Genomic DNA, 27,818 nt, shown 5'->3' on the forward strand with positions numbered 1-27,818 from the left:
AATCGTGGCTGTAGGGCAGGGCCGGGCAGAAGCTCCAGCCCACACACCTGCCATGCCGGGCAGGCAGGCAGAGGTGCCTGGGCGGCCGCCAACTCATCAAAGCCCTAGGGAGACGCCCTCCTGGGACCGCCCAGACCTCTCCGGGCTCAGCAGGGCTTGTCAGCTCCTGCTTCAGCTTTGCCTGCAGCGCAGGAATTCCCCTGGGATGGGAATCAGGGCAGGCTGCAGGGTTGGGGAGGCGGGGGAGGCCAGGGCTGTTCCCCGTGCTGGGCCCCGTGCTGCTACTCCTAGCCTGTGACCTTGCGCAGGTCACTTTAGCTCCCTATGTGTCGGCTCTGTCAGCGGGACCTACAGCTGCTGTGAAGATGAAATGATGCGGCTTAAACCCCTGCGAGGCCCATAGTGAGCTCTGCGTCTCAGCAGGGAGACAGTTAGGCCTCTGGGAACAAGGGAGCCCTCACTGGGTGTGACCTTCCACTCAGGGACACATCCCCTCCAGCCCTGTGCTTCCTCTGGGGAGGAGGTGCTGGCTTGGGGGGCGTGGCTTATGGGCCATGCTGGCTGTGGGTTTTGTTCCCTCCAATGCCAACACTCGGCAGATTCTCCCAGACAAATCATTTAGACGTCCGCCTTTATTCAGTACCAGGGTACCAGGACCAGCCTGGGTGCCAGGTAGGGAGGCAGGAGCAAGGAAATGGAGGCTCCCCTAGCAGAGGTTCCCTCTGGAAGGAGCGTGGCTTGTTGGGACGGGAGGCTTCCTGGGGGCATGTGAGATGGAGGAAAGCGGCAGGTCACAGCTGGGTGGAGTGACTGGGTGGTGGGGGTGGGCGAAGGGAGAGCCATGCCTGGGGCCACCATGACCCACAGAGATGGCTTCCCGGGAAGTGGTTGGGTCAGGGTGAGTGGCCGAGCTCCTTTGCTCTCCCCTTCTTCTGTTCCTTCCCCATTGTTTACGAGCCATCCTTCATGGTGGGCTCCCTCCGGAGGCACCCAAGGGTTTGCTCTGGGATCCAGCCCAGCCTCAGCTATGTGTGTCTGCCTGGTTGGCATTCACGATGCAGATGGACGGGCCTGCGTGGCATGTTTGTGGATTGGAATGTGGATGCAGCAGACAGGGAGGGCCAGTCCATCTTCGAGGCTTCCTTGGGTGCCTGTGGCCCCTGCAGTGGGTATATGGGAAACTAGATAGGAGAGCTGGGCAGAGCCCCAGGAGGACAACCCGGCCCTCTCACAGCCCGCCTGAATTTCCACCCTGCTGGCAGGGGTGGGCATAGAGATGTGGGTGCCCTCTTCAGCTCCACCAAGCCAAGGAGGAGAAAGGCTGAGCCAGGCGTGGGGCACAGCCTCTGGGGAACACCTAGCCCTGGGTTCCAAGAGAGGGCTTTCTGCCTTACAGCCAAGACACTGGGTCCTGGGTGTGGCAGAAGGTTTGTGACACAAGCTCTGAATCCCCTTTCATCTCCAGTGTCTGAGGCCACAGCATGAGCCTTAGACAGCGGAGCAGGCTGGCATGGGGGGAGGTCTGCAGAGGGCCCGTGACCTCTTGGCCAGAGCTGTGACTAGGCCCCCATCTGAGGGGCCCCTGCCATGCCAGGGCAGGCACCGCCCAGACCTGGTGTCTGCCGGCAGGGTGGCCTGCCCAGGGGTTCCCCAAGCAGCATCTGGGCAGCTTAGAGAGCAGTTTTGGGAGTTGCCTGGTAAAACCCCCATCTTTGGGGGTCTCCAGTGTTGTGGCCTGCCTTGGTGGTTTGCCCAGCAACTCTCAGTGTGCCCATTGCAGACTGGCCGAGAGGCCCGAGTGCTGCCCGAGGGGAACTGGTGTGAGTGGGTGGTTTTGTCTGACTGGGGAGCAGGTCTGGTGGAGGTGGGGAGCTGGGCCGGGCCAGTGGGAGCCACGCAGGACCTGGGCTGCAGGGAAGGGAGAGTGTTGGTGGAAGAGCTGTCCCTTTGGTGTCCAAGGAGGGGCGAGAGCGCACAGCATAGACCTCCCAGGCTGGGGGCACCTGGATGGGGGACTTGGTAGAAGGATGTGGCCTGTTGGGTTTGGTATGTCAGAAGGAAAGGAGGTCAGGATGTAGGGGCAGGGGGGTCTGGAGTCAAGGCCCGGGTGCCTTTGGACTGGGGGCTGGAGGGGGCAGGTAGAGGATGTGGAATGACCATGGAGGCTTTGTGTGAGGACAGCAGTGGTCAGCTGCCACCTTCATCACAGAGAGAAACCCGACACCCCACCCCCATTACCGTGCGGGGAGGGGCCCTGGCACCCCCGAGCACCAGCCCTGCTGAGACCCAGGCGCCCCTGCACCAAAGCCTTGGCCCGCTTAGCTGCAGTGGGGAAACCAGGAGGCCCCGGCTGCCCGCGAAGAAGAGGAGCAGCACCCGCAGGCCGGAGGGAGGGGCCCGGCCTCGGCGGCGGCTAGGGAGGCGGGCGCGGGGCGGCGGGCAAGAGGCGGCTGCGGTGGCGGGGACCTGGCCGGAGGGGCCGGGGCGGCCGCCTGCGGTTTCCAGGGAGACGGGGGCGGCGCTGTGCGCGGCGGGGCGGGGGCTGCGGGAGGACGCTCGTCCCCGCGCCAGGAGCCGCCGCCCTCGCCCGTGCGCGCCAGTGCGGCTGCGGCGCTGCCCGGGGCGGCTGCGGCCGGAGTCTCCCGCGCGCCTGGCGGACGGCAGCCCGCCCGTGTCCCCCGCTGACTCTTCGCCTCCTGCGAGCCCTTCCGCCCGGCCCCGCTCCGCCGCCCTTCCCCGGCCGGAGCACCTGCACCCAGAGCCGCGCGCGCCGCCCGGAGCCGCTGGAGCCGCCGCGAAGGGGGTCCCGCGTCCGCCGCGCTGGAAGCCAGGCCCGAGGACCCCGCCCGCCGCGCCCCCTCTCCCGCGGCGCCACCGCGCCCACATCCCCGGCCGCGCCACCTCCATCTCCACCTGCTCCTCGTCCCCATCGCCTCCGTCCCATCCTCCGCTCCGTCCTGCCCCGCTTGGCCGCCGCAGCCCCATCCCCTTTCCGCCCCGCCCGTCGGGAGTCTGTGGCCCGTCCCCGATCCCACCCCGCCCATCGCCCCAGCTTCACCCACCCCTACCCCTCCCGGGCCGCATCCCGGCGTCCCCGCCCCCACCCTCTGCCCCGCTCCGCATCGCCTGCCGCAGCCCCGGGGGCCCCCCTTTCTCTTCCGCCAGGCCCATCCCCCTCCCCCGGGCTGTCGCAGCCCTTCGAGCCCCCTCCCCCGCCACCCCGCCCCCGTGCCTGCCGCAGCCACTGCGACAAGCCCCTTCCCCGCCAATCGCGGCGCCCTCCTCCCCTCGCCCTCCTGCCGCAGCCCCCAGCTCCCCGCCCGCCCCCTCCCCTCCCCGCCGCGCCCACTGCACCAGCGCCCCCTCCTCGCCGCGCCGCGCCGCTGCCGCGTGTCCAGACCCCTGCCGCCCGCTCCGCCTCCGCGGTTTGCCGTCCTCGTCCCTGGCCGCGGCGACTGGCGACTGGCATCGGGGCGCCCGGGACCCCCAGGACGGCGACCCGGCCGCCGGTGCCGCCGAGCCTTTGTTCCGCCGCCGGGGCCGGTCTCTCGCCTGTCGCCCTCGCAAGCAGCCGCGGGTGGCAGAAGCCTTAGCCGGCCTGGGGCGCGGACCCTCCCACCCGGGGCAGAGGTGTCCCTGCGACGCCCCTCGGTTTCGGGTCGCAGTGCGTGGCGGAGGTTCTGCGGCTGCGGAGGGGCTCCTTGGCGACGCTGTCATTTGGGTGAAATGGTGGCAGGGGCTTCGGGCAGGCGGCAGGGGTGTGGGGAGGGGTGGGAAGCACGATGGGGTGAGGCTGGGGGCCTCGATGCTGTTGACAGGGAGCTGAGATGCTGTGGCCGGTCCACCTCGCAGGTGGGGCTAAGGCTGCCTCTGGCTCAGATGTCAGGAGCCCAGGTGAACAGGGACTGGCCAGGGGCGCAGGCTTCCTAGGGGATGGGGCAAAAGTGAGGAAAAGATCCCCTGCAGCCTGGGTGGTGGGTGGTCCCCGGGAAACCTCCTGGGACATTTGCCCAGTGCACCCTCACCACAGGAGGTTGCTGGACATGCCAGGAGGATGCCACAGCCACTGGAGCTGGATGGGGTCCTAGAGCAGATGGGGCAGGAGCTGGGACAGGCTTCGAGAAGAGGGTTCGGGCTTGGGGAAAGCCTTCCCAGCGATCAGCCAGCCAGGAAGGCCACCTTGCAGGGTGCAGAGCAGAGTAGAGGTCAGGAGCCAGGAGGCCTAGGCTCTTCCCTGGTGTGTTGGGAGGCTGCGGTGCCTGGAGCTCGGCACACAGCCCTGCTTCAGCACCATGGCAGGCAATGCAGGCTGACTATCCACACTAAATTCCAGTACGGTAGGCATTCGAGTCTGTTGACACTGAGTGTCTAGGACAAGGCTGTAAAGGCGGATAAAGCCGGCTTTACAGCCTGCACCTCCTGTGTGTGTCGTGGAAGCTTCTGGAGGGATGGGCGTGGCGTGGCGCCATCATCTCTCTGCGTTCTCCTTGGGAGGGCTCCAGAGCCACTGGTCGCGGGCAGCTGCCGGGCTGGGTCTGGACAAATGAGGTCTGGGTCCGTCATCGGGGATGGTGGCCACTGTCCAGATGGGAGTCTCGCCTAAAGCTTTGGGGTGATGGTGCTGATGACCAAGGGGAGACTGCTAGGTGGGGACATGTCAGCAGGGGACAGGAATGCGTGACCTAAAACGTGTCTAAAGCTAAGGCTGGTGGGGGCTTAGCGAGGAGCAGCAGAGTGGGGTGGTCCGGAGCCATCAGGATCTGGAGGGGGAAGATGGAACCAGACAGCAGCTGCCTAAGGACCAGGGAGCAAGATCTCTGTGCTTTAACCTGAGGAGCAGGAGCGTGGGAATTGGAGGCTTTGGGTTTGAGGTGGGGGATGAATCTGCCATGAAACAAATAATCCCCTTCCTCCCAAAAAAAAATCCTCAGAGCACTTGGGGAGGGAAGTGTCCCAGTGACTGAGGGAGGGGAGTGCTGTGTAAGGATGGGTCAGCTACAGCAACTTCAGCCCAGGGATCAGGGAAGAGAGGGCCCAGTCCCTGGCCCAGCGGGGAGCAGGCCTGGCAACCTTGACCCGAGCAGCCCCAGGGCCAGAGAGAGGGCTGGGCTGGAAAGGCCCAGATACCTTTCTGCGTCAGGGGGAAGGGGAGGGGCTGCCAGAACTCACCCCCTAGGTTGGAAAATGCCTCCCTCTGAGTTGGAGGGGGGAAAGGCCAAGAAGGAGGTATCAGAAGGAAGGTCCAGGAAGGAGAGGGAGAGGGACATGGGGAGGGTTCCCTCCTGGCCTGAGGCCTCTCTATCCCCCAGGTGTTGAGCTGAGAGAAGTGGTGGGGAGGCACCTGGGGGTGGAGAGATTTAAGATGACAACTGGACTTGGGCACATTGCTCACCATCCAGAAAGACCCCAGCCCCTGGCATTCTTCCAGGAGGGGGCTTGCTTTGCTGGCCTGCAGGGGGACTTTGCAGAGCCCGCCTCTGCCATCTCATGTCTAGGACCGAGACCTGCGGGCCCCGGCCTGCACTGGGCTGGAGCTCAGCAGAAGGAAGCCAGCGGGAGGCCTCCTGCCTTTGACTGCCGTGCGTCCAACCTGCAGCGGGCCTCAGGGGGCCGCCTCGGTCCAGCCTGCCCGGGGCTCCCAGGCCGGCGCCCAAGCTCTGGCTCCGTGTCTTCACTCCCGTGTTTGTCCGAGGAGGGAGGGAGGGACGGGGGCTGTGCTGGGGCAGCCGGAACAGCGCAGGTCACCGGGCTGGCTGGGCGAGGTGGCCGGGCAGGGCTAGGGGGGCAGCAGGGGAGGCTGAGGCGGGGGGCTGGTGCACAGCTGTGAGGGGGATGTAGGGGGTGGCTGGCAGTGCCAAGGAACCCCTCAGAACCTGCAGGTAGGAGGAGCCTGCCATGTCTTATGGGTGTTTTGGGCCTCACCTCTCCATGTCTCATCAGCCTCCCTTATCTGTGTGGTGGGGGCTGGAGAGTGGGTCTACCAGGGACCTCGCGAGGGAGGGGCACAGGAGCCAGCGAGGGATGTCACCCACCCCTACTCCCTAGGAGTGCTTGAGCCCTAGTCCCGAGTCTTGGACCAGCCCATTTGTTGCCTGTGGCCCAGCCAGCCTGGCCTGGGTGCCCCGTCACAGCTGAGCCCAGGGTGTCACCGGGAAGCTATGCTGGCACCTGCCACCCCCTCCCCCAGGCACATTTCCCTCCCACTGCCCAGCCCAGCACCATTATGTGTTCGGCTGACCTGTGCTCTCCTGGTCCGGGCAGCCTGGAAGGGTGCACAGGCCCCCATCACAGCCCACACCCTCAGAGAGATGCCTCCTGAGTCTGCTCAGCCTGGCGCAGGCCCCAGGAAAGGACCCAGGGGGGCAGTTCCTGCTCTAAATCCTGTCCCCATGGGGACGGGACTGGGGTGGAATCCCATCAGTGAATAAAGGCTACAGAGTGAAGGATGGTCCCTGGCGAGTGTACCTGTATCCCAGTCTTCCTGCCTGAGGGCACCTTCCCACCCATGTGAGGAGTGGGGAAGGGGGGGTACCCCTTCTCTACTAGGCCCCAGAACTCTCAGAGCCAGGCTCTGCTCTCACCCCAGCTGGCTCCCACAAAGCCCTCCTGGCCCGAGACTCTCTTAGACCCCCACCTCTCCCTCCAGCAGACATCTAGGGGTAAGGAGGGGCGGGGGACACAGGGGCACTTGCCATTCCCGCTCTGTCTGCCGCATAGGAATGTAAGTCCAGGCTCTAGGGGCTCCCGGGACCTGCAGCCCCTGCTGAGGGCTCCCTCCCCCTCCAGCCCCAGCTCAAACCAGAGCCCCCTGCATCAGTACATTCCAGAGCTCAGGCACGAAAAGAGGGCGAGGAGGGAGCGCTCCAGGATAAGAACCTGACCTCAGAAAGCCGGGGCTATGTTTGGGGAGGGCCCATCCTTGTGCCTCGGCCCTCTCTGGCTCTCCCAGGCCCCTCTGACAGCCTGTCTCCTTGCTGTCACATTAGCAGGCACAGAGGCTACAGGGGCCAAGCGGCAGCCACCCAAGCCCAGGTTCGGGTTCTCTGTTCCCTCCTCTTATCTCAGCCTCGTCCCTGGGTGTGTGTGCTTAGAGGGTGCGGAAGATTGGCAGACTCAGTCTGACCCAGGCATTCGACCTCCGGGTAGTTACTTAACCCTGGGTCCCCAACCCAGATGGCCTCTAGTGGGGAAGGGTTCCCTGGACCCCAGGCCTGAGGGGTGACTCCTCTTGCAGTAAGTGGGTAGGGCACTGCCTGGGCTGCTCCAGGCCCTGCCAGCACTGGGGCTGTAGGTCCCTGCTCCCACCTCCAGGCAGGGCTGCACCCCTTCCTGCTGTGCTGCCAGCTCCCCCAGGACAGCCTTGGGCCAGGTGCCTCTGCCCAGGCTGACCCTGCCCTCGGTCCCAGCTCCCTCTCCTGCCTCTCCTCCCTGGCCTGGCCTTCACTTCCCGCTGACCCCCAGGTGGGAGGTAAAAGAATGCAGGACCTGCCACATTCCAGCCACCCTGGTCCAGGGTCCCAGGATGGGATGAGACAGGCTCTAAGGCCTCAGCCCTGACCCCTGAGGCGGCAGACCTGAGGAGACTTTCTGGAATTCCTGCTGACAACCCCCCCTTGACCCCTCCCCTCTGACCAAGCCAGTCTCCTGCCTCCACCTCTCCACTGTGCCTGACATAGGCCAGCACCAGAAGGGCCTTAGAGGCAGGGTACGAGGCCCAGAAGGAACAGTGGAGTCCTGAGCTCAGGCAGCCAGAGCCACTTGCTCCCTCACTGTATAGCTGGGACAAGAGACTTCATCTCTGTAAGCCCCGGTTTCCTCGTTAATAAAATGGGGATTTCGGCAGCCTTCATCACAGTGCGATGCACACCCTTTTAAATATGCAGTTTTTCTGATGCCACACACATATTCCAGGTGGGCACCGAGGTGTGTGCAGCAGGGCTGAGGGCTGACTCACAGCCTGTCCCCACTCCCCACAAGGAGGTGAGGCTGTCTCTGATGGCACTGCCACTGTCACTGCCCAGGACACTGGACCAGAGCAGCTCAGGGCAGGCTGCAGAGGAGAGGACTCCACAAGGACACCAGGAGGCACAGGGTGTGCCCTGCAGGGCTTGGGGCATGGTCCGATGACCCCTTCATGGGATCTGCCACCTGCACCAGGGCATACCTGTCCCCACACCAGACGTGTGTATGGGGTCCTGCAGGGCCACTGCCTCTGGCCAGCCCACTGTTGGTGGGATCTGCTGTCCTTGCAGTGGGAGTTTGGTGCCTCCCAGGGCTGGTGTGGGAAGAGAGGGGAATTGGATTCCTTCCTCCCTTCCCATCCTCAGCCATGGGCCCAGGTAAGGGGTGACTGTCGGGCCTGGTAGCCTCCTCCTGACTTGCACACGGGAACCTGAGGCCAGTTCTTTGCTTGTGGCTGCTGGGACAGCAGGCTGGGGGGCAGGACTTGCCCAAGGGGCCCCCTCCCTTGTTGAGGAAGCCCTGCTCTTGTGTCCTGTGTGGGAAGCTATAGGACTCCAGCCAGGCCTTTTCCTCCCTCCACGCCCCCACCATTTCTGCCTTCACTCAGGGCACCCCCCAGGCTGGCCCACCTCTGAGCTGTGCTCCACCCTGGGTCTGCAATCCTGCCCAGGAGAGCCTGAGGGTGCCCTCCTGGCTGCCAGTGCTGTCCCAGCCCCTCTCCCTCATACTGGCCTTTCCCCACAGGTGAGCATCTGCGGATCTGCCCCCAAGGCTACACCTGCTGCACCAGTGAGATGGAGGAGAACCTGGCCAACCGCAGCCGTGCCGAGCTGGAGACCGCGCTCCGGGACAGCAGCCGCGTCCTGCAGGCCATGCTCGCCACCCAGCTGCGCAGCTTCGATGGTGAGTGCCTCCCAGGGGTGCTCGGGGGCCGCAGGGTGCTGGTGCATGGGGCGAGGGGGGTGGCACACTGGGCCTTGTCTGGTGTTTCAATGTGGAGGGTGGGGCATTGGCAGGAGGAGGTGGGGGAGTTAGTGCTTTGGGGCTAGGGTGCTGGGTTGAAGCCCCAGCTGGGATTTGGCGGCTACCCTCAGGCAGGGATCTGCAGGGTTTGACACCCACCTGGGGGTGTGCACAGCCCATTCCCAGTGCACGTTTGGGGACAGAGGGCCTGTCCCATCAGCCCCGCAGAGGCTCCTGTCACCAGCAGATTCTCCCGAGCACCTGCAGAGAGACAGGTCTCGGCCAGATCCTCCCTGCAACTCCGCACGTGCCCCAGGCCGCCACCCCTGGGGACCCGGTGGCCTGGAGCCAGGGAGCTCAGTGCAAGGGCTGAGACTGGGGCTGGGCACAGGGCTGCAGAGTGCAGGGCCTGCCCAGGGGTGGCCGCCACTCAGCCCTTTGTATTGGGGCAGGAGTTTGGGGCCCTGGGGAGTGACCCCTGCAGGCCTTGAGGCCTTGCCAGCTACTGTGTCAGAGCCACATACTCCTCAGCCCAGTCTGAGCCTCACCTTGTGTCTAGGCGGAGAGCAGCAGGCACCTCCAGGGGGACAGTGTGGGGTCAGGAGGACCCCCATAAAGTGACCTCTGATCAGAAACACGAGGACTTGGTGGAGGGAGGCGGCCTGGGCTGAGGTACTGCCCCTGTGTCCCAGCGGAGCTGGGGCGCCAGGACAGTGAGCCTGAGCAAACGAGAGGGAGGGAGCGCTGAGGCCGCGCAGCTCCATGTCGCCGTGAGGGACAGCAGCTGCTGCTGGGGCCCTGGGGTTTGTCTCAGCATTCCTGCTTCTCTGGCTCCTGGACACCTGCTTGTGGCCTCCCAGGCTCCCGGGAGAGTCTGTCTGTCCCCAGGAGCCCCCAAGGCCATTTCCACAGGGCTGCGGGACCTCAGCTATTGGCGTATACCTGGGTCACGGTGGGTCAGAAGCTCCTTCTCTGTGACTTGGACATCGACGCTCAGAGCTCAGCCCTCCCCTGGTGTGGGGCCCGTGGGACGCTCCTGGCCCCTCTGGGACTCTCCTTCCTCCTGCCCAGCTGGCCCTAGGGAACGCACCCCTGCACCCCGAGTCAGGAGCCTTCCTGAGCTGCTTGGGTCTGTCCCTTGTGTAGGGACCCTGCTCACCTCCTCTACTCTGTCCTGGGCCTCAGTTTCTCCCCAGTGTCGCTGAGCTCTGGCTCCCACCCCAGCGTGCCACCCAGCCCTGCCCCTTCCTCTCTCCTGCTAAGACCGTTGCCCATCACACCATCTTCCTGGCCTGGGGACGTCCTGCCCACCTGCCTCCTCCTGGCTCTAAGGGGGTCGGTGTCGCTGCCCTGCTCTGGGGCCCATCCCGTGTCAGTGCCCTGCCGCCGTCCTCCATCTGCTGCCCTCTGGAAGCCTCCAGCCTTCCTGTTCGACTCTCCTATCTTTGACATGAAAACACAGACACCCTTTGGGGACATTTGTGTTGAAAATGACCCACTGTGTGCCCAAGGCCCACCTGTGCCCGTACCCCAGGGAGTCTTGTCCAACCCCCACCTCCCATGTCCTCCCCTCCCACCCCCGCCCACAGCAGCTGCTGGCCCCTCCCAGCCTCCAGGGCAGCCAAGGGCCCCTCTGTCTTTGTCTGCAGTGCTGGTGGGAGCCAGTGGGAGGCGGTAGGAGGGGAGCCTGACTGGGCCTCTGGTTGCTGTGTTCAGGGATTGGGAGCCCCATGCCCGCCCCCTCACCAGCCTTCAGGGGCAACTGAATGGGGCCTGGCAGGAGGTAGGGCCCATGGCCCTCTAGGTGTGTCTGGGCTAATGCATGAACTGCAAGCTGCTCCCTTCTGGGAGAGGCCAGGGCGTTGCAGGTGCCAGGACCTGAGGCGGACACTGAACAGCTGCGTGGCCCGTCTACCCTCCCCACAGTGGCCTGGGAGCTCTCTGTAGCCATGCCAGCCCTGTAGTCCCAGGCCTTGCCAGGGGTCAGCGTGGGGGCTGGTCCAGAGATCTCTAGGCCTGACAGCCACCCTGCTTCAGAGGAGAGCCTCTGCCCTGTGTCCCTGGAGCACCCCGTGGTGGGCCATCGAGCCCCTGGTACCTGTGGGCAAGACCGGCCACAGCCCTAGGGATGCTCTGAGCAGTTACAGACCCGGAAGTCTCACTTCCAAATGGGATGGGGAAGTCCAGGGTCCCATCTAGGCACGGGGTACGGGGCTTTTCCCCAGAGCTCCTGCAGCACATGTGGAGGTCTGAGGGTGAGCCTGTGCCTCCCTGTCCCCTACCCAGCAGGGAAAACATCTGGGGTTCTGGGCTGTGGGAGGCTCCCCAGAGCCCTCAGGCCTGGGGTGCTCACAGCTGAGGCTTCTGGAAGCTGAGAAAAGACAGGACGCCCAGGAGAGCAGCAGAGACAGGGTGGCGGGAAGGGCAGAGGCCCTGGAGATTCACAGGGCAGGCGGCTGGGGCCACAGGGAGCACAAATGGGGACCGGTAGAGAGAAGCAGCAGCTGGCAGGGGAGCACAGACTGGTCCGGCCCTCTTACCCCAGTGAGGCCTCATCTCCACCAGCAGCCCCTCCCTGGGTGTTCTCAGTCACAGAGCATCTGTTCCTGCCCTGGGCTCAGCTCAGAAACAGCCACTGGAGCCCCAGTCAGAGGTCCTGAGATCCGAGAGAGGACCCCTGCCACCTGGGTGTCTGCTCCCCAGGCCAGGGGGTGAGGTCTCGGGGAGCCCCGTGGATGCTCACAGGGTCCACAGCCGCTGCAGTGTGGCGTCCGACTCCAAGGACCTCAGAGTGTATCCTCAGAGCCGCGGGTCTCCCGAGCTGAGTCTCCTGCTCTAGTCCAGCTGTCACAGGGGAAACATTGTCCCGATCACGCCCCCTCCCTGTGTGCAGACCACTTCCAGCACCTGCTAAACGACTCAGAGCGGACGCTGCAGGGCACCTTCCCGGGCGCCTTCGGAGAGCTGTACACGCAGAACACCAAGGCCTTCCGGGACCTGTATGCAGAGCTGCGCCTGTACTACCGCGGTGCCAACCTGCACCTGGAGGAGACACTGGCCGAGTTCTGGGCCCGCCTGCTCGAGCGCCTCTTCAAGCAGCTGCACCCCCAGCTGCTGCTGCCTGATGACTACCTGGACTGCCTGGGCAAGCAGGCCGAGGCGCTGCGGCCCTTTGGGGAGGCCCCAAGAGAGCTGCGCCTGCGGGCCACCCGCGCCTTTGTGGCTGCTCGCTCCTTCGTGCAAGGCCTGGGCGTGGCCAGTGACGTGGTCCGGAAGGTGGCTCAGGTGCGCACAGCCACCCAGGGCTCTCAGAAGGCCCTCCAGACGCCCACGCTCTGCCCAAGGGACTTCCTCTTCCCCCTACTTAACCCTATGTCCCTGAACCTCCTAGCCAGCCTCTGACCTCTGCCCCGCAGCCTCAGTCCCTCCTGCATTGGCTGCTACCCACGGCTTGCTAACGGTGCACCCACAGATGTGAGCCCTGCTCTGGGCAGGTGGCTCTGGGCTGGCTCACCCCTCCCCAGACCCATCATGGGCCAGCATGGGAAGGGCCAGGGGCTGGGCTGGATGCTGAGCCAGGCTGTGGAGTGAAGATGCACAGGAGACAGAAGAGAACAACATGTGTGGGGGCCGGGCAGGGTGGGGCTCCGGAGCCTCCCAGGCCAGGGGGATGCCTTGGTCCACTGGGGGGCACATGTCAGACCCAGGTAGGCTGGGGCGCCTTGGTATCCTCAGCAGCATGTGGGTGAGGATATTCGTGCCTCCCCATGAGCCTTGAGATATTAGAATGAGGGCTGTCAGGGCTGGCAGGCCCTGCGAGTCAGGCAAGGGCCACTGCGAGTTGGGGCAGAGCACAGGCCTCCCCTGACTTCCCTCCAGAGCCCCCCACCCTGGGGCTCCATTAGAGGCTGGCTGGGGCTGGGCACGCCCAGGGCCTTGGGGTCTGGCTCAGGCTGCCTTGCTCCCCAGGTCCCTCTGGGCCCGGAGTGCTCGAGGGCTGTCATGAAGCTGGTCTACTGTGCTCACTGTCTGGGAGTCCCCGGCGCCAGGCCCTGCCCTGACTATTGCCGAAATGTGCTCAAGGGCTGCCTCGCCAACCAGGCTGACCTGGATGCTGAGTGGAGGAACCTCCTGGGTGAGCCCCCACCTGCCAGAGCGGCCTGGAACTGTCTTGGGGAGTGTGTGGCGGGGGTCCTGGGGGGGGCGGGTGGTCCCTAGCTCAGGGCTTGGACCCAGGGACCTGATTAGGAATGCCCTGACCAGGGTGTGTGACTTGGGGCAGCTTGCCAGGGAGGGAGCCCTGTGAGGTCGTAGTTTCTTGTGCTTCCCCACTGAGCAAGCAAGCACCTCAGTGTGCATACATGCCAACACATGTGACTCATGGAGGGCCAGCACTTGCTTAAGCTAACACATATATGCACTGTCACATGACAGGCTAACACATGCAAGCTGGCGTGCACACTTGCTGACACACAGCGGGCCGGTGCCCACCAGTATGGTGTGTGCTCCTGTGTGCGTGTGATGACATAAGCTGGGCTGACCTGCATCCATGCCAACACGTGTGTGCTAATATGTACATGCTTATCTAGATCCACTAACGTGTACACATGCTTACATGAGGTGGGACAGCATGCATCTGTGCCAACACACGTGCTACCATGTGCTGACATGGAGCCAACACGTGTGTGCTAATGTGATGGGAGCTGACAAAATGCATAAGCTTTACTTGTACATGTGCTCACCATGCATGCAACACACACATGAGCTAAGGTGTACATGGGGGGGCATGAGGTGAGCCAGCATGCATACACACCAGCTCACATGGGCTCATGTGCACACAAGCTGGACCGAGGTGAGTCAGCATATGTACATGTCAACACCTGCATGAGCCAGCATGGACATACATGAGACACGGCAGGCCAGCGAGCATGCAGAATGGCCTCCGTGTGTGTGTGTCCACCTGTGCCCGTGGCGCATGTGCACATGTGGGCGTGGGCCAGGCTGAGTGCAGCTGAGTGCACGTGGCCTGCACACATCACATGGGCCAACCCGAGTGCGTGCGCGGGATCTCCCACGCTGACCTGTGCTGTCAAGACTGCATTAACATGCACACGTGGTGACGCCTGTGTGCGCGTGTGTTAACGCCTGTGCTAGACTCCATGGTGCTCATCACCGACAAGTTCTGGGGCACGTCGGGTGTGGAGAGCGTCATCGGCAGCGTGCACACGTGGCTGGCAGAGGCCATCAACGCCCTCCAGGACAACAGGGACACGCTCACGGCCAAGGTGCGGACGGGAGGACATGACGAGCACAGTGGGGTGGGGGTCCTGGATGTGGCTCCATTGGGCTTGAGGGACCCCGCTGCCCCCCAAGGACCCTGTGGTGTCTCCCCAGGTCATCCAGGGCTGCGGGAACCCCAAGGTCAACCCCCAGGGTTCTGGGCCTGAGGAGAAGCGGCGCCGGGGCAAGCTGGCCCCACGGGAGAGGCCACCCTCAGGCGCGCTGGAGAAGCTGGTGAGTGGCCCCTGCCGGTTCACCCGGACCAGGCATGAGGGAGGCAGACAGGCGGGGGCGGGCGGGCTCTGGCAACCCAGTGGCCTGACTGCTGCCCGGCAGGTCTCCGAAGCCAAGGCCCAGCTCCGTGACGTCCAGGACTTCTGGATCAGCCTCCCAGGGACACTGTGCAGCGAGAAGATGGCCCTGAGCACTGCCAGTGATGACCGCTGCTGGAACGGGATGGCCAGAGGCCGGTAGGTGCCCGCCTGGCTGGCACAGCCCTCCCTCCCATGCCATCTCCATTGGGCTGTGCCTGGACCGGGTGCTGTATGCACAGGGCCACGTCCCTTGCTGGAGGGCTCGAGCCCCACTTCTCTGTGGCCTGCATGGGCTCTGCTCGGTCCCTGGAGGCCTGCTGGGCATCTCAGGCCCAGGGTCTCAGGCTCGGAGGGCGGGAGGGTGTCCTGCTCAGGTGATGGCCCTTTGCAGGGGCTGGAGCAGTGACCTGGGCTCTGCCTGCCTTTCCTCCAGGTACCTCCCCGAGGTCATGGGTGACGGCTTGGCCAACCAGATCAACAACCCCGAGGTGGAGGTGGACATCACCAAGCCGGACATGACCATCCGGCAGCAGATCATGCAGCTGAAGATCATGACCAACCGGCTGCGCAGCGCCTACAACGGCAATGACGTGGACTTCCAGGACGCCAGTGAGAGCAGGGCCTGACCGGGCGGGCAAGGGGCCAGGGATGGCGGGGGTGCCGCAGGGCTGTGACTGCCCTCCAGGTTCCCCCACCCGAGGGGCCCTCTGCTCCAGCATCACCACAGTGACTCAGGACACTGTGCTGCCCAGGCACGGTCACCGAGCCCTGTACCTCTGTGGCCCCTGGAGGCCTGGCCAGGATGTCTTATCAGCTTTGGCTCCAGGGACCAAGGGAGGCAGCCCCAGGGAGTGAGTCTCCCAGCCTCAGGGTCAGCGGGGATCGGGTGCTGCTGGTCCTGGGATTCCACACCGAAAGGATGTCGGGGTCACCTGGCATGTGGGGTCCTCACAGGGTGATGCTGCCCTGGGGTCTCCTGTGGGGACCAGCCTGCCGGAGCCTTCTCTCCTTCCCAGGTGACGACGGCAGCGGCTCGGGCAGCGGTGATGGCTGTCCGGATGATCGCTGTGGCCGGGGGGCCAGCAGGAAGAGCTCCAGCTCCCGGACGCCCTTGACCCATGCCCTCCCAGGCCTGTCGGAGCAGGAAGGGCAGAAGACTTCGGCTGCCAGCTGCCCCCAGCCCCCCACCTTCCTCCTGCCCTTCCTCCTCTCCCTGGCCCTTACAGTAGCCGGGCCCCGGTGGCGGTAACTGCCCCAAGGCCCCAGGGACAGAGGCCAAGGACTGACTTTGCCAAAAATACAAAACAGACGATATTTAATTCACCTCAGCCTGGAGAGGCCTGGGGTGGGACAGGGAGGGCCAGCAGCTCTGAGCAGGGGCAGGTGCAGAGGCCCTGGCCCCAGGCCTGGCCTTGCCTGCCTCTCTGCCTTTTAATTTTGTATGAGGTCCTCAGGTCAGCTGGGAGCCAGTGTCCCCACAAGCCATGTATTTCAGGGACCTCAGGGGCACCTCCGGCTGCCCAGCCCTCCCCCAGCTCCCTGCACCGCTGCAGAAGCAGCCCCTTGAGGCCTGCAGAGGAGGCCTCAAAGCAACCCGCTGGAGCCCGCAGCGAGCCTGTGCCTTCCTCCCCGCCTCCTTCCGCTGGGACTCCCAGCAGAGCCCACCAGCCAGCCCTGGCCCACTCCTCAGCCCCCAGAGAAGCCCCACAAGGGCTTTCTGGGTGTCCACCCTCCAGGGTCTAGCGGAGCCTCTGAGATGATGCATGATACCCTCCCCTCAGCGCAGGCTGCAGAGCCCGGCCCCACCTCCCTGCGCCGTTGAGGGGCCCCAGCGTCTGCAGGGTGGGGCCTGAGAAAGCACCAGTGCTGAGGAGTCTGAGGACTCTGTCCTCCCACAGACCTGCGGTGAGGAGCCTCCATGCGCGGATGACGGGCCACTGACCCACCTGCGCTTCTGCTGGAGGAGGCGGAGCTGGGCCCGAGGCCCAGGGAGGCAGCATGGGCTCTGCTGATGTGGGCTGCCCCCTTGCACACGGGGCTCACAGGGCAGGCCTTGCTGGGGTCCAGGGCTACGTGAAGACCGCGAAGGCTGAGGAGCAGCTGGGACCTGCTTGCTCCCATCCTCACCCAGATCAGGAACCAGGGCTTCCCTGTTCAGGGTGACACAGGCCAGGGCTCAGAGTGACCCTTGGCTGTCACAGGGGTGCTGGTGGCTGGTGAGACCCAGCACCGCAGACGGGAATGCCTAGGTCCCTTCCCGACCCAGCCAGCTGCAGGGGATGGGGACCTGGATAGTTAAGGGCTTTTCCAAACGTGCATCCATTTACTGACGCTTACTGTCCTTGTTCACGGAGAGCTGTTTGCTCCTTCCAGATAGCGTTGGAGAGACACAGGGCCCACCTTGGACCCTGGCAACCTCCTGTCACTCACTGAGGCCATCAGGACCCTGCCCCAGGCCTGGACGGGCCCTCCTTTCCTCCTGTACCCCAGCTGCCAGGCGGCCCTGGGGAGGGGTGGTATCATGTTGGGAAGGGGTCCTGCAAGGGGAGGACTTGGAGGGTCTGGGGGCAGCTGTCCTGAACCAACTGACCCTGAGGAGGCTGCTTAGTGCTGCTTGCTTTTCATCGCCGTTCCGCACAGTGGACAGAGCGCCCTGGTTGCTGGTCAGGTCCCCATGGCTTCTGTTCTCTGGAACCTGACTGTAGACGTTTTGGGTTCAGGAGCACCCCAACACAGGCATGTCCACCCCATAATAACCCTGCCATTACCAGGGTGGGCTGGGGACTGGCACAGTGATGCGAGGTGCCAGGACAGCAGCACTCCTGCTGCACACGGATGGCCCGGGGGTGGCGCTCAGACCCCACCCTATGCTCATCTCTGGAAGGGGCAGCCCTGAGTGGTCACTGGTCAGGGCAGTGGCCAAGCCTGCTGTGTCCTTCCTCCATAACGTCCCCCCACCACTCAGTGTCAGCGGGTGACGTGTTCTTTTGAGTCCTTGTATGAATAAAAGGCTGGAGACCTACAGCAGGGTGAGGCCTTATGGCGGGGTGGGGCAAGAGAGAGAGAGAGAATGTGTGTACGTGTGTCCGTCTGGGGCTTGGGCATGGACCACACTTCCGTGTTCAGGGTGAGCGTGCAGCCCCTGCCAGCTGCACTCCACCTCGCCCTGGGCAGACAGGTCTGTGTGCCCCTCTCCTTGGTGCAGGGGAGAAGGAAGAGGCCAGGGCACGGAGACCCAGATGGCCTCCAGCAGGCCCCACCTCCCATCTACCTCTTCCTGCCTCTTGGTCCCGCTCTGGGCACACACAGCACAGAGATCCTCTACCCCAGAAGGTTCTGGTTCCTGCCAGGTGGCCTCAGAGATGCCCAAGGGGCCAGAGAGAAGGAACCAAGGATGCCCTTGTGGTCCAGTTTGTCCCCAGCCACCTTTCTCCTGAGGTGGAGGGTCCTGTGTAACCCTAGGGGCTCCCTGTAGCCCCGCTCCTGTTCCTGTGGGGTCATGGCCAGAGGCTGGGAAGTGGCACGGCGGCACTGGCAGAAGCGTCCACTCCTGGGTGTGTCCCTCAGCTGCTTTATTGAGAATTGCAGCCAGCACAGGTTGGTCTGGTGAACATTTTTAACATTGCGCTTCCATCATCTGGGACCCAGGAATACTGCAGGCCCCCTGGCAACTGGGACCTCCAGGCCCCTTGTGAGCGGGAGAGCACAGAGGGGTGGGTGGGCACCCCAGGAGGGAGACACAGCTTCACCCAGCCCTGCTGAAGTCCACTGCTCAGCAGGTCACAGCTCCGGGCAGGACCAAGGGCTGCACACGCACTTCCCCCAAAGCATCTGCAGCCGCCAGGTCCCTGGTAGCCACGATCCTCACTTGCCCCTTCACGAGGCCCAGAGGCCCAGTTCCTCCTCCAGGAAATCAGGGTGGGGTGGAGTCCTCTCCCTGGTGGGCCAGGGGATGCAGCCTAGGGGCTCAGTGGGACCCCTAGGGGACAGGTGAGCAGCCAGACGCTCATCAGTGGCTGTAGTTGTGATGACGTGTTTGGTCCGGCCGGCAGGATCTCAGGCTTCCAGGCACCACTTTGCCCAGCTGCTTCAAAACTTCCACAAGCCCTTTTTGAACCGAGGCAAATACATCTTTCCTGTCAGGGAAAGGAGGACACAGGTGCGATGTGCACTCTATGCAGAACCAACACCAGGCCAGGAGTGGGTGGGAAGGGGCACCTGGCCAGTCTCAGCCCTGCCTGCCCAGGCACACCACAGACCACCAGGGAGCTTCAAAGTTCTGCCCACCCCAGTGCTACCCCAAGAGGTTGCTCAGTGAGAGACCCCTTCCAGCCAGGACTGGCTTTCAGTCCCTCTCCGTTCCTCACAGAAATTCCAGAAGCTGACCCACCCACACTGATGAGCAGAGAGCAGCCCCTCAGGCAGCCTCCCTTGAGCAGCCCAGCCCAGCCGCGGTGGGTGGCCTCAGCATCCCACACCATCTGCAGGCACCCGGGCAGGCCAGCACGGGTGTCTGCTCTACACATACACCCATCACACGTGCACACACACATGCACATGTGCACACTCTTACACGTGTGTACACAAATGCACATGTGCACACTTACCCATGTACACACACATGCACATGTGCACACTTACCCATGTACACACACATGGACACATACGTATGGACACATACAATGCCCTGTGCATGGACACATACAATGCCCTGTGCATGCACACACAAGCACACATCCATACACATGCACACACACCTGCACTCACGCACACATGCCCATACACACACATGCACATGTGCACACTTCTGTGCACGTGCACACATGTAGACATGCACACGTGTCCATACACACATGCACACATTACATACATCCACAGTACACACACATGCACGCACACAGAGACACACACACCCGTGGGTGCACACACTGCTGTGCAGGTGACCCTAAGTATTCTTTATCTGGGGACAAGACCCTCCATCGAGAAACACCATTTATAATCGCAGTGCTCCCTTGAGTTTGGGACAGAAAACTAACTCCCACGTCTCAGTCCACCTTCCTCCTGCCCTACGCACTACTGAAATCACTGAAGGACCATAACTGGGCGTTCATCTCTCCAATAGACACTGAAGGCTGGTGGCACAGCATGTGTCACAGCCATCAAAGAAGGGGGTAGAGTCTAGGGAAGGTGGGGCTGAGAGACCCCAACAATAAGGCCACCACAGCTTTCCTGAGAGTAGGTGAGGGGCAGTAAACCTTACAGGCTTCACAGATGCCACGGCTGAGGATGAGCTGGAGGCCGTCACTGCCCAGCAAGCTGTCCTTGTGTGCACAGGAGCCCCTCCCCGATGAGGCCACCCCATAAAGCGAAACCAGTGAGTCTAAACATTTCCCTCCTTCTTTCATATGGCCTGGAAATATGAACAGGAACCTTCATGGTTTCTAGCACAAATCCATGTTTATACTCAATCTGAGAAAGCACAAAAAAAGAGCCAGTAAAAAACTTATAGGAAACGTCAAAATATGCAGCATCGGCCTGGGAAATCAGACCAACTGTCCCGATGTGGGAATTACAAGAAACAGGAGCAAACACTGGGAAATGTTGACTTTGAAAAGATGACAGCAACATAGTAGACTCAGCTAAAATAACCCTCTTTCCTCAGAGACACGTCGAAATTCTGGAAAAAAGTCAGTTTCGCAAAGTTAATACCTATCTGAGGTCACAGAAGAGCTAAAAACCTCATGTGCTGAAAAGAAAAAGAAAGTGAGAGGCTTCAATGAATGGGAAGCGGGGAGAGTGGTGTATCAGGCACAGAAATACCCTCTCAGAATTGAGGCTTGGGAGTGATGGGTGTCCAGAGACCTGGATGAGGGCTAGGAGCTGGAACTGGAACCCCAGGTGACCTGCAAACCTCAAAGAAACGACAGAGTTCTCCCTATTGCCAGAGATGGGCCAGGAAAGCTTTTGCCACCTAGGGATCTGGGCAGAAAAAAAAAAAAAAAAAAAAAAATCCTCCTTCTTGAAGAACCAGTGGCTGGTGACAAAAGATAATGAGTAAATACAAAAGTACCTGGAGGGTTTGTCCACAGTGAGGAAGTGAGATTCCCTCAGAGAAATCACAAGGCCTCAGTGACATGAGCTCAAATTCTTTTTTCTTTGAGACGGAGTCTCACTCTGTCGCCCAGGCTGGAGTGCAGTGGCGTGATCTCGGCTCACTGCAAGTTCCGCCTCCCGGGTTCACGCCATTCTCCTGCCTCAGCCTCCCGAGTGCAGCTGGGATTACCAGATTCTTTAAAATTTCAAAATGCAAAAAAAACCCAAAAAACAAAACAAAACAAAAACGGCACCAGAGCCAGCACCCTGCGAACTTTAGATAGAGAAGACTGAAATGGTCTATAAAGTGTTTTGTGTTACCAAAGAGAAAAGGGGGAGAAATAGAAACCACAAAGATAGAACAATTCCATTTTTAAAAAGAAAAAATAAGGAGATTGGAAAAAGTACCAAGTGGAAGTAACGTCAGCAAGCTGGCAGCACAGGGGACCCCCTGCTTTTAAACACCTATTGCAACAAGAATTTGGCAGCCATCCACACAAAGTGCCTTCGTGGGAACCTCAGGACTCTGGTAGGAGGCTGTGAAACCCTGATGGAGCCCAACTGAGAAGGGCTGTTTTAAGAGTGCAGGTTTGCACCCAGGCGGCAGGCTCACCAAATGGGGTCCTTTGCATATCCAGAAATGGCCGCACCCCCCTGAAGGCAGGCCCACCAACCTTGGTTCCACCGCAGATTCTGAAATAGCCCTGTAAGTCAGCTCCAACCCCTTAGCGGAGTCTGAAAGCAGTCCTGCCTTCCCAAGGACTTGCTGGGAGACACTTGTCTGAGTTAGGCCACAAAATCCCACAAAAGTTGTTGAAATGGTTCTGAGTTTACTCCATCCTTCCCCAGTCACAGTCCTGGAAGAGTCCTGCCCACCCAAGGACCACCGAGAGACAAGCCCATCTGCACGCAGGGAGGCAGGCCTACCAATCTACAACCGCATGCCACGAGGCAGGCCTACCAATCTACAACCGCACGCCGCGAGGCAGGCCTACCAATCTACAACTACACAGGTTGACCTGTGACCCAGCTCCAGCCCCACTCAGCCATGGTCTGAAGGCAGTCCTGCCCATCCCAAGAACCTGACAGAAGGCATGCCCATCTGTGCCCCCAGAGGCAGGCCTACAGTCCTCAGTCTCAGCTGTGAACCTTAAAGCAGCCTTGTGACTTGGTTTCATCCCCTTTTAACCATGGTCTGGGGTCAGTCCTGTCTGTCAGGAACTCACCCAGTGACTGAGTGCACCCTTGTCCCAGAGCTAGCCCTATTCCTCAAGGTCTTAAAGGCAGTCCAGTCTGCCCAGGGACCGGACATGATCAATGCCTGCTCCAATCCTGAATAGGCCCACCAACCACAAACCCCACTGTATACTCAGCAGCAGCCATGTGACTAAACTAATCCTGGAGGCAATCCCTTCAGAGACCCAACAGATCTTTATCTGTCAAAATCAGTCTGTAAAGGCTGAAAGAGGTGTTTGCTCCTTCAAATTGAGACACCAATGCAAGGCTCTATGAATAATAATCAGGCCAACATGATGCCACAGCTGGGCATGGTGGCTCACACCTGTCATCCCAGCACTTTGTGAGGCTGAGGCAGGTAGGTTACTTGAGGTCAGGAGTTCGAGACCAGCCTGGCCAACATGGTGAAACCTTGTCTCTACTAAAAATACAAAAATTAACTCAGCATGGTGGTGCATGCTTGTAATCCCAGCTACTTGGGAGGCTGAGGTGGGAGAATCGCTTGAACCCGGGAGATGGAGGTTGCAGTGAGCTGAGATTCTGCCACTGTACTCCAGCCTGGGCAACAAGAGCAAAACTCTGTCTCAAAAAAAAAAAAAAAAAAAAGATACCATCAAAAGAAACTAGTAAAGCTCCAGTAAGTGATCCCAAAGAAATGAAGATCTATACATTGCCTGACAATTCAAAACCATCTTCTTAAAGAAACTCGATAACATGTGAGATAACTCAGACAACCAAAAAAATAAGAAAAAAAAATGCATAAAATGTAAAGTTTAAACCATAAAAAACCAAATAGAAGTCCTAGAGCTGAAAAACACAATGACAAAATTGAAAAATTCAATAAAGAGCTTCAACAGACTCAATCATACAGAAGAAAGAATCGGTAAACTTGAAGACAAATTATTTAAAACTCACCAATTAACCAAGAAAAAAAAAAAGAATAAAAAAGGGGTAAAGAATAAAGAGTGAAAAATGCATAAGGGACATATGGAGACAAACAAGAAAATAAATACGTGAATTATAGAAGTCTCAAAAGAAGACAGAAACAAAGAGCAGAAAGTTTATTTTAAGAAACAAAGGCAGAAAACTTTTCTAAGTTGGGGTAGACACGGACAGATTCCATATGGATGTGGATATATGTTGATGCAAGGTTCAACATATGAACACCTATAAATGTGACACACCATGTTAACAGAATAAAGGATAACAATCATATGGTCATCTCAATAGACACAGAAAAAGTATTTGATAAAATTCAACATCCTGCTTTGGTAAACTCTCAACAAATTAGATACAGAAGGAATATACCTCAACGTAATAGAGGACATATATAACAAGCCTACAGTTAACATTATACTCAATAGTGAAAAGCTGAAAGCATTTCCTCTAAGATCATGAACAAGACAAAGGTGCCCACTCTCACCACTTATTTTTTTTTTCCTTTTTTGAGACAGAGTCTCGCTCTGTTGCCCAGGCTGGAGTGCAGTGGCGTGATCTCGGCTCACTGCAACCTCCGCTTCCTGGGTTCACACTATTCTCCTGCCTCAGCCTCCTGAGTAGCTGGCTGAGACTACAGGCACCCGCCACCATGCCCGGCTAATTTTTTTTTTTTTTTTTCCAGTAGAGACGGGGTTTCACTGTGTTAGCCAGGGTGGTCTAGATCTCCTGACCTTGTGATCCACCTGCCTTGGCCTAACAAAGTGCTGGAACTACAGGCATGAGCCAGCACGCCCAGACAACATGATCTCTTTTTAAAAATCTTTTATTTTAGGTTTAGGGTTACATGTGCAGGTTTCCTATATAGATAAACTCGTGTCACAGGGGTTTGTTGTATGGATTGTTCCATCACCAAATACTAAACCTAGTACCTAATAGTTATTTTTTCTAATCTCTCCAACCTCTTACCCTCTACCCTCAAGTAGGACTCAGTGTCTGTTGTTTCCCCTTTTTTGTATCCAAATGTTTTAATCATTTATCTCCCACTTAATATAAGTGAGAACATGTGGTATTTAGTTTTCTGTTCCTGTGTCAGTTTGCTAAGAATAATAGCCTCTAGCTCCATCCACATTCCTGCAAAGGACATGATCTAGTTCTTTTTTATAGCTGCTTAGTACTTCATGGTGTATATGTACCATATTTTCTTGATCCAGTCTACCACTGATGGGCATTTATGTTGATTCCATGTCCTTGCTATTGTGAATACAACTACAGTGAACATATGTGTGCATATATGTCTTTATGGTAGAACAATTTATATTCCTTTGGGTACATACACAGTGATGAGATTGCTGGGTCAAGTGGCAGCTCTGTTTTTAGCTCTTTGAGGAATCACCACACTGCTTTCCACAAGGTTGAACTAATTTACATTCACACCAACAGTGCGTATGCATTCCCTTTTCTCTGCAATCTCACCTGCATCTATTATTTTTTTACTTTTAATCATAACCATTCTGACTAGTGTGAGATGGTATCATATTGTGGTTTTGATTTGCATTTCTCTAATGATCAGTGATATTAAGCTTTTTTCATATGCTTGTTGGCTGGATACGTATGTCTTCTTTTGAAGAGCGGACATGATCTCTTATATGTACAAAATTCTAAAAGTTCCACCAAAAAACCTGTTAGAAGTAATAAATGAATTCATTAAAGTTGCAAGATACAATATCGACACACAAAAGTTAGTTGTGTTTTTATGCACTAACAATTAACTATCTAAAAAGGAAATTAAGAAAATTACCCCATTTACAATAGCATAAATATAACAGAATACTTAGCAATAAATTTAAGTGAGGTAAAAGATCCTTGCTTAAATGCTTAAATAAAATACTTAGCAATAAATTTAAGTGAGGTAAAAGAACCTTGCTTAAATACTTAAATAAAATACTTAGCAATAAATTTAAGGGAGGTAAAGGATCCTTGCTTAAATTTATTGCTAAGTATTTTATTATTTTTATGCTATTGTAAATGGCATTGTTTTCTTAATTTCTTTTTCAGATAGTTCATTGTTAGTGCATAAAAACAACTAATTTTTGTATGCTGATATTGTATCTTGCAACTTTAATGAATTCATTATTACTTCTAACAGGTTTTTTGGTGGAACTTTTAGAATATATACTGAATACTATAAATAAATACTATAAATACTATAAAATATAGAACATATACTGCAAACTATAAAATATTGATGAGATAAGTTAAGGTACAAACAAATGGAAGATATTTTATGTTCATGGATTGGAAGAATACTGTTAAAATGTCCATACTACCCAAAGCAGTCTACAAACTCAATGCAATGTCTATCAAAATTCCAATGGCATCTTTTTTACAGAAATAGCAAAAACAATCTTAAAATTTGTATGGAATCACAAAATAATCAGCTAAAGCAAACTTGCAAAAGAAGAACAAATCTGGATATATCACACATCCTGTTTTCAAGTATATTACAAAGCTGTAGTAATCAAAACAGTATGATACAGTCATAAAAACAGATAAGAGTCCAGAAATAAACTCACACATATGCAGCCAACTAATCTTTGACAAAGGGACCAGGAATATACAATAGCAAAAGGAGCCCCTTTGACAAATGGCGCCTGGAAAGTTGGATATCTACATGCAGAAGAGTGAAATCAGACCCTTATCTTACACCATATACAAAAAATAAATGGATTAAAGTGTAAATTTAAGACCTGAAACCGTAAAATTTCTAGAAGAAGACATAAGGAAAATGCCCCCTTGACATTGGTCTTGACAATGACTTTTTGGATATGACACCAAAAGCACAGGCAACAAAAGCAAAAATAAAAAGTGGGTCTACACCAAACTAAAAAGCTCTGCACAGCAAAGGAAACAATCAATAAAATGAAAGTCAATCTACAGAACTGGTGAAAATCTTTGTAAACCACATATCTGAATTAGATTTATGTCCAAAATACTTAAGAAATTCATACAACTTAACAGCAAAAAAACAAATAGCCTGATTTTTTAAATGGGTAAAAGATCTGAATAGAAATTTTTTCAAAGAAAATGGCCAACAGGTATATGAAAAGGTGCTCATCTAATCATCAGGGAAATGAAAAACCACAATGAGACATCGCCTCACACCTGTTAGGATGGCCATTATCAAAAAGGCAAGAGATAACAAGTGTTGACAAGAATGTGGAGAAAAGGGAACCCTTGTGCACAACTGATGAGAATGATCGGTACAGCCATTATAGAAAACAGTATGGAGGTTTCTCAAAAATTAAAAATAGAGTTACCACATGAACCAGCAATCCCACTAGTGGGCGTATATCCAAAGGAAATGAAATCGCTATGTCAAAGAGATACCTGCACTCCCATCTTCATTGCAGCATCATTCCTAATAGCCAAGAAATGGAAACAACTTAAGTGTCAGTGGATGGAAGGATGGATGGATGGATGGATAGATGGAGAAAATTGATGCATATATGCAATGTAATACTATTCAGCTATACAAAGGAAGGAAACCCTGCCTTTTGCAACAACATGGATGAACCTGGAGGACATTATGCTCAGTGAAATGAGCCAGACACAGAAGGACAAACACTGTATGATCTCACTTGTATGTGGAATCTTGAAAACTCAAATTCGTAAAAGCAGAGAGTAGAAAGCTGGTTGTCAATAGCTGGGGGTGGCGTGGGAGAGTTAGTCAAAGAGCATAGGCACAGTTAGGCAGGAGTAAATTCTGGGGTCTTGTGTACAACATGGTGACTGTAGTTAACAGTACTGTGTTGTTTACTTGAAATTTGCTAAGAGTAGATTGTAAGTGTCCTCATCTCACACACACATGCGCACACACCCTCATCTCACACACACATGCGCACACACCCCGTCACACACACATGCACACACACCCACCTCGATCAACAACGCTGCAGTCGGCAGATCAGATCATCGCGATCTTTATGCTTATCAAATCGCGATCATGATCTTGCGCTGGATCATCGATCAGGTGATCGTGTTAACGCGATCCGCCATCGCGGTCTTGCCGATGCGCCACCTCGTCACGCACGTTGAACGCGATTAAGCACGGTCATCGGTGATCGGCAGATGCGCTTTTGATGTGCGCCATCGTCATCGCGTCATGCTGGGTAACATGCCTTCCATCGTCATCCGGCGATTGCTGCCATCGATCATTGCTCCATATCGCGATGCCGCCCGTCAGGTGGTGCGCGATCCGGTTTTGCCGCCATATCCGTGCACAAATTACCTGCCTTTTTACCCACAAATGGGAAGTATGAGGTGATGGATGTGTTCATTAATTTGATCATGGTCATGTTCCTGGCGTGTGTGGAATGTCAGGGAAAATCGTATGTGTACCACCAGTGAATATATACATTTTGTTGTCCGTGACCTCAATAAAGTGGGAAAAAAGCAGTGGGAGGGCTGGTGGTAACAGTCCCCATCAGAAGGCCAGACCCCCGACATGGGGAGGGTCAGTGGGGACTGCTGCAGCAGGTAGGGGCTGGGCTGTAAGGACCAAGAGGGAGCTCAGCTCTTGGACCTGCTGAGGTGGGAGTTGGAACAAAGACCTCCCCGTGGAGATGACATTAGCCCACAGGCCCCTCCTCTACAGGTTCACAGCCTCAAGGCAACAAAAGACCACCCACTGTCTGCTTCCATCTGGATGACATTGAACCTCTAGAGACAAGAAGAGTAGGCAAGGAAGCCTTAACTATAGAGTGCAGGGCTGTGGCTGTCCACGTGGGAAAGATAAACAGGGTCCCTACGTCATGGTGTCAACACAAACATATCTTCATCACTGTCTTATGGAATAGGGACCGAAATGTGAAAAGCGATTCCTCACCACATGGAGACGACAGCAGAGGAGAACACGCATGGCCGCAGGTTGGAACAAGCCTTCCCAGAGACAAAACCCTACGCTGCAGAGGCAAAGGGGACGACGGCGAGGCATGCGTGCTCCAAACTGCGTGCACAGGCACGGCACCGTGA

The 27,818-nt window shown here is 57.6% G+C and overlaps 1 protein-coding gene across 1 annotated transcript in view; it reads left to right on the forward strand.

The window, feature by feature from the left end:
• The window catches only part of GPC1 (glypican 1), a 31,706-nt gene extending 14,165 nt beyond the window's left edge, over positions 1 to 17,541 (forward strand). Inside the window, exons 2-9 of the mRNA XM_003908166.5 lie at positions 8,707 to 8,865; positions 11,819 to 12,210; positions 12,895 to 13,060; positions 14,080 to 14,210; positions 14,320 to 14,439; positions 14,542 to 14,675; positions 14,953 to 15,128; positions 15,536 to 17,541. Coding sequence (XP_003908215.1) covers positions 8,707 to 8,865; positions 11,819 to 12,210; positions 12,895 to 13,060; positions 14,080 to 14,210; positions 14,320 to 14,439; positions 14,542 to 14,675; positions 14,953 to 15,128; positions 15,536 to 15,768 — 1,511 coding nt within the window. The 3' untranslated portion in view covers positions 15,769 to 17,541. The remainder of the gene's footprint in view (positions 1 to 8,706; positions 8,866 to 11,818; positions 12,211 to 12,894; positions 13,061 to 14,079; positions 14,211 to 14,319; positions 14,440 to 14,541; positions 14,676 to 14,952; positions 15,129 to 15,535) is intronic.
• Positions 17,542 to 27,818: the final 10,277 nt, after the last annotated feature.

The sequence above is a fragment of the Papio anubis genome, chromosome 10 (genome assembly GCF_008728515.1).
Source record: "Papio anubis isolate 15944 chromosome 10, Panubis1.0, whole genome shotgun sequence".
NCBI lineage: Eukaryota > Metazoa > Chordata > Mammalia > Primates > Cercopithecidae > Papio > Papio anubis.